The sequence below is a fragment of the Lolium perenne genome, chromosome 4 (assembly GCF_019359855.2).
Source record: "Lolium perenne isolate Kyuss_39 chromosome 4, Kyuss_2.0, whole genome shotgun sequence".
Taxonomy (NCBI): Eukaryota; Viridiplantae; Streptophyta; class Magnoliopsida; order Poales; family Poaceae; genus Lolium; species Lolium perenne.
In genome coordinates, this window is record NC_067247.2 from 118,416,196 (window position 1) to 118,422,828 (window position 6,633).

Genomic DNA, 6,633 nt, shown 5'->3' on the forward strand with positions numbered 1-6,633 from the left:
ACCAGCCAGCCAAATTAGATTTTTGTAGGGCCACCCGTTGTTCCTTGCCGCAGCCACGGCGCGTTCAACGACCATGGTAGTTGTAGTGAAATGAAACAGGAAAAGTTTGTCGCGTAGCACGTGCGCTACTAACCTCTCAAACCGAACTCCATTGTCGGAAGCTCTCACACACTCGCTTTATAAAAGACCTCTTCTTTCCATCCCTCTCAATATCAACTGGTAGCCATAATCATCGCCGCTAATCAAGCACCTCCAGTAGCCATTACTCCTCAACACCTCGGCCATGGAGCTTACGGCCGGGTCGATCGTCGCGGCACCGGCGTGGGGCGAGATGGAGACGGACTGCCTGGCGCACGTCTTCCGCCGGCTCTCGCTCGAGGACCTGGCCGAGGCCGCGCCGCTCGTGTGCCGCGGGTGGCGCCGCGCCGCCGCCGACCCGTCCCTGTGGCGCGCGCTCGACCTGCGCCACGACCACGTCGCGCGCTTCATGCCATGGAGCCCCCTCGCTGCCGCCTTCGCGCGCCGCTACGGCGTCGCCCGCTTCACCTTCGCGGGGTTCCTCAGGCTCTGCCTCGCCCGCGCCGGCGGCTCCTTGTCCCACCTCGAGCTCCCGCCGCTCCTCTCATCCCCGGCAGCCGCCGAGCTCGAACTCGTCGCGGCCAACTGCCCAAAACTCCACCAATTCGCGCTCCCGCCGCTCCTGTCCTCCGCCGACGAGGCGCGCCTGCCGGAGCTCATCCCGCGGTGGCGCCACCTCCAGCACCTCGAGCTCGAGTCCAAGCCGTCATCTTTCCCCGCTGTGGTCGCGCAGCTCGGCACGCACTGCCCCGGCTTCTCCGGCCTCAAGACCTCCGGGTCCATCAAGCCGGAAGACGCGGCGTCCATGGCGGCATCGCTGCCCGGGCTCCGGTCGTTGTGCCTCGACTCCTCCTACCTCCCCAAGCAGGAGCTGCTCGCCATTCTCGCCGGCTGCAAGCACCTCGTGGACTTCAGCGCCCGGAACTGTGTCGGGTTCAGCGAGAAGGACGAGGAGGTGATCGGGCGAGGCGCTCGGATCGAGCGGTTCGAGATCGGAGGGTCCAGGTTCGTTGACGACGAGATCATGGCCGGTGACGACGAGTTCTGCGGCTCTTCCTACGTCGATGTCATGTGATTTTCTCTTTTAAACTTAGGCTAGACGATTCATGTGGTCCAGTATTTGGAGTATTAATTGTGTGCATCTAGCCCGGCCCTGATGTTTATTTGCAACTGTTTCAGCGTGGAGAATAGTAATCTATACAGTAGTTGTTGCGTGTTTGATCGGGTCTTTGTTCAGCGAGCAACCACAAGGGATGACCAACTGCTTCTTTTGTTATGCATGTCGTCGGTCTTTGGCTTTGCTATGTTTTTTTACTTGGCTATTATCTTTACTTCCTCCGTTCAAAAAAAAAATCTTTGCTTCCTCCTCGACATCCAAATTATTTAACGACAGGTTAGGTAAAATATTGCATAAATCATTGTAGATTCAATGAACATGCATGCATCTAGTTTAGATAAAGAGGGCATATTAAATTTGGATTACTGAGTGTCTAATGTCATACAAAGTGTAGGCGTAGGTCATGGAAATCACGGAAGAGCTCGGTTTTCAAAGTCCAATCGGGCCGATCGATTGTATCTTGACTCAATTATTGTTTCCCAACTGGATGTTAACAAAGAAGAATGGCGTGGGTAAACAACAACTAGTCGTCAAAAACTTCCGGATCACTTATTAAAAAAGTGAGAGCAACTAACTTTTTGTCGGGCGAGCTCGTTAAATCTTTGTTGCAACATATGTTGCAACTCCGACTAGCATGAATCACAAAGTTAATCCAACAGCCTAAAGCATTTTTGTCATTGCAAACCGTGTTGTAACTTCTGACTAACATAAATTGCACAATAATGCAACAATTTGGCAATATTTTTCTTAGTTGCAACTGTTGTATTGTGATCTAAATTCATATACTAAAGGGAGGCTAACTTCTGACGAGCGGAGCGAGGCCCGTCGCCGGAGGCTTACTATCATAGATGATTACTCCAGAAAAGTGTGGCCATTCTTTCTGAAACATAAGTCTGATGTGTTTGATGCTTTTAGAAAGTGGAAAGTTATGGTAGAGAAGCAAACAGAAAAGAAAGTTAAATTGCTACGTACTGACAATGGCATGGAGTTTTGTTCTACTGTTTCAATGATTATTGCATCGATGAAGGCATTGTCAGACACCACACCATCCCATACACTCCTCAACAGAATGGTGTGGCAGAGAGGATGAACCGAACCATCAACTCCAAGGCTCGATGCATGTTGTCCAATGCTGGTATGCATAGACATTTCTGGGCTGAAGTAGACTCCGCCGCTTATTACTTGATAAACAGGTCACCTTGCATTCCGCTTGATAAGAAAACTCCTATTGAGGTATGGTCTGGTTCACCTGCTGATTATTCACAATTGAGAGTTTTCGGTTGCACTGCTTATGCTCATGTTGATAATGGAAAGCTAGAGCCTAGGGCTGTTAAGTGTGTGTTTCTTGGTTATGGTTCAGGAGTTAAGGCATACAAGTTATGGAATCCTGAAACTAAGAAAGTTTTGCATAGCAGGAATATAGTCTTTAATGAGGCTTTCATGTTTTATAAGAGTTCATCTACAGATGTTACTGATGCTGTTGATTTTTCTGATAATTCTGATGATGAACAACAGAGGATTAGCGTGCAGGTGGAGCACGTGGAGGAGAAAGAAAATGTTGTTGCTGAAAATGATAACACTGTTGTTCAGCACTCACCACATCTTTTGCAGCAAACAAATGGTTCCATTATTGCTGATAGACCGAGGCGTAACAAAGGTCCACGTCCTCGTTTAATTGAAGAACGTAATCTTGTTCATCATGCTTTGAGTTGTGCTGAACAGGTGGAGCATGATACTGAACCTGCTACATATACTGAGGCCGTTGCATCCGTTGACCGTATGGAGTGGATTTCTGCTATGCAAGAGGAGATGCAATCGATTGACAAGAATGGCACATGGGATGTTGTGCCCTTGCCTAAACAAAAGCAGGTTGTCCGCTGTAAGTGGATATTTAAAAGAAAGGAAGGTTTGTCTCCTAATGAGCCTCCGAGGTTTAAGGCAAGGCTAGTAGCAAAAGGTTTCAGCCAAATTCCAGGTATTGATTATAATGATGTATTCTCTCCGGTTGTGAAGCATAGCTCCATTCGTGCATTCTTTGGTATTGTGGCTATGCATGATCTTGAGCTTCAGCAGCTAGATGTAAAGACTTCTTTTCTGCATGGTGAGCTTGAGGAGGAGATATACATGGACCAACCTGAAGGTTTTGTTGTGCCTGGTAAGGAGGATCTTGTTTGCAAATTGAAGAGGTCCCTTTATGGTCTGAAACAGTCTCCAAGACAGTGGTACAGAAGGTTTGATTCATTTATGTTTGCACATGAGTTTAAGAGATCTAAGTATGATAGTTGTGTTTACATCAAGTTTGTTAATGGATCACCTATATACTTGTTGTTATATGTTGATGATATGTTGATTTCTGCCAAGAGCAAGCAAGAGATCACTACTTTGAAAGCATAATTAAGTAGTGAATTTGAGATGAAGGATCTTGGTGTTGCTAAGAAAATACTAGGTATGAAAATTACAAGAGACAGAAAATCTAGTGTGTTATTTCTTAGTCAGCAAAATTACATTCAGAAAGTTCTTCATCGTTTTAATATGCATGATGCAAAGTCTGTTAGTACACCAATTGCTTCTCACTTCAAATTGTCAGCATTGCAATGTCCTATTACTAATGAAGATATTGAGTACATGTCATGAGTTCCATATTCTAGTGTTGTTGGTTCCTTGATATATGCCATGGTTTGTTCTCGTCCTGATTTATTATATGCTATGAGTTTGGTCAGTCGATACTTGACTGATCCTGGTAAAGAACATTGGAAAGCTGTTCAGTGGATTTTCAGGTACCTTCGTGGCACATCCAAAGCTTACTTGAAGTTTGGCAAGACCGGTGAGGGACTCGTAGGCTATGTGGATTCAGATTTTGCTGCCAATTTGGATAAGAGAAGATCCCTCACAGGTTATGTGTTCACTGTTGGTGGCTGTGAGTTGGAAGACAACGTTACAATCTGTTGTTGCACAATCTACGACCGAAGCAGAATATATAGCAATTAATGAAGCTTGCAAAGAGTCTGTTTGGTTGAAAGGTTTGTATGCTGAGCTTTGTGGAGATGATTCTTGCATTAAATTGTTTTCTGATAGTCAAAGTGCAATATACCTTACTAAAGATCAAATGTTTCATGAGAGGACAAAGCACATTGATATCAAGTACCATTATGTTCGCGACATTGTTGCTCAAGGTAAACTGAAGGTATGCAAGATAAGTACTCATGATAATCCTGCTGATATGATGACAAAGTCAATTTCTGTTTCCAAGTTTGAGATTTGCTCGAGTTTGGTTGGTATAACTATTTAGCCCAAGTGGTTGTTGGCGCCAGCAAGTGTTTTTCTTTGTTGTTCAGGAGATTGTTGAAGTTCATGCTACAAGATAGAATTTGTCTCAAGATGGAGTTTATTGTATTGTGATCCAAATTCATATACTAAAGGGAGGCTAACTTCTGACGAGCGGAGAGAGGCCCGTCACCGGAGGCTTGGGCCGAAGCGTACGGGGACGCCTGCGAAGGGGGTGCGGGGGGTGGTAGTGAAGGAGATATGCCCTAGAGGCAATAATAAAGTGGTTATTATTTATATCCTTATGTTTATGATAAATGTTTATATGTCATGCTATAATTGTATTAACCGAAACATTAGTACATGTGTGATATGTAAACAACAAAGAGTCCCTAGTATGCCTCTTAACTAGCTTGTTGATTAATGGATGATTAGTTTCATAATCATGAACATTGGATGTTATTAATAACAAGGTTATGTCATTGTATGAATGATGTAATGGACACACCCAATTAAGCGTAGCATAAGATCTCGTCATTAAGTTATTTGCTATAAGCTTTCGATACATAGTTACCTAGTCCTTATGACCATGAGATCATGTAAATCACTTATACCGGAAAGGTACTTTGATTACACCAAACGCCACTGCGTAAATGGGTGGTTATAAAGGTGGGATTAAGTATCCGGAAAGTATGAGTTGAGGCATATGGATCAACAGTGGGATTTGTCCATCCCGATGACGGATAGATATACTCTGGGCCCTCTCGGTGGAATGTCGTCTAATGTCTTGCAAGCATATGAATAAGTTCATAAGAGACCACATACCACGGTACGAGTAAAGAGTACTTGTCAGGAGACGAGGTTGAACAAGGTATAGAGTGATACCGAAGATCAAACCTCGGACAAGTAAAATATCGCGTGACAAAGGGAATTGGTATCGTATGTGAATGGTTCATTCGATCACTAAAGTCATCGTTGAATATGTGGGAGCCATTATGGATCTCCAGATCCCGCTATTGGTTATTGGTCGGAGTAAGTACTCAACCATGTCCGCATAGTTCACGAACCGTAGGGTGACACACTTAAAGTTGGATGTTGAAATGGTAGAACTTGAATATGGAATGGAGTTCGAATATTTGTTCGGAGTCCCGGATGAGATCCCGGACATCACGAGGAGTTCCGGAATGGTCCGGAGAATAAGATTCATATATAGGATGTCATTTTATGTGAATTAAAATGATCCGGAAGGTTCTATGTAAGGTTCTAGAAGGTTCTAGAAAAGTCCGGAAGAAACCACCAAGGAAGGTGGAGTCCCGGAGGGACTCCACCTCCATGGCCGGCCAACCATAGAGGGGGAGGAGTCCCAAGTGGACTCCCCCTATGGGGGCCGGCCACCCCCCCACATGGAAGGGGGGAATCCCACCCCAAGTGGGATTCCCACCTTGGGTAGGTTTCCCTATCACATGGAAGGTTTTGGGTTCGGGTCTTATTCGGAGACTTGTAGTCCAACACTTGGGGCTTCCACCTATATAATGAGGGGCCAAGGGGAGGGGGCCGGCCACCCCAAGACCACAACCTGGCCGCCCCCCTTGAGTGGCCAGCCATCCCCTCCCAAACCCTAGCCGCCCCCCTCTCCTCCATAAGCTCCCGCACGCTTAGCGAAGCTCCGCCGGAGTTCTCCACCGCCACCGACACCACGCCGTCGTGCTGTCGGATTCAAGAGGAGCTACTACTTCCGCTGCCCGCTGAAACGGGGAGGTGGACGTCGTCTTCATCAACAACCGAACGTGTGACCGAGTACGGAGGTGCTGCCCGTTCGTGGCGCCGGTGATCAAGATCTTCTACGCGCTTTTGCAAGCGGCAAGTGAACGTCTACCGCAGCAACAAGAGCCTCATCTTGTAGGCTTTGGAATCTCTTCAAGGGTGATACTCGATAAACCCCTCGTTGCTACCGTCTTCTAGATTGCATCTTGGCTTGGATTGCGTGTTCGCGGTAGGAAAATTTTTGTTTTCTATGCAACGTTATCCTGCAGTGGTATCAGAGCCGTGTCTATGCATAGATGGTTGCACGAGTAGAACACAATGGTTTTGTGGGCGTTGATGCTCTTGTTATCTTTAGTTTGAGTACTTTGCATCTTTGTGGCATAGTGGGATGAAGCGGCTCGGACTAACTT

General features: G+C 46.4%; 1 protein-coding gene across 1 annotated transcript; it reads left to right on the top strand.

Annotated features, from left to right (window-relative positions):
- Nucleotides 1-227: 227 nt before the first annotated feature.
- LOC127293726 (F-box/LRR-repeat protein At3g48880-like) lies at nt 228-1,296 on the top strand. Its single transcript, XM_051323367.1, has one exon. The coding sequence runs from the start codon at nt 284-286 to the stop codon at nt 1,151-1,153; it is 870 nt and encodes a 289-aa protein (XP_051179327.1). The 5' UTR covers nt 228-283; the 3' UTR covers nt 1,154-1,296.
- The last annotated feature ends 5,337 nt before the right edge of the window (nt 1,297-6,633 follow it).

Coding starts and splice junctions, on each gene's coding strand:
- LOC127293726 (XM_051323367.1), top strand. CDS start 284: ATGGAGCTTACGGCCGGGTCGATCGTCGCGGCACCGGCGTGGGGCGAG.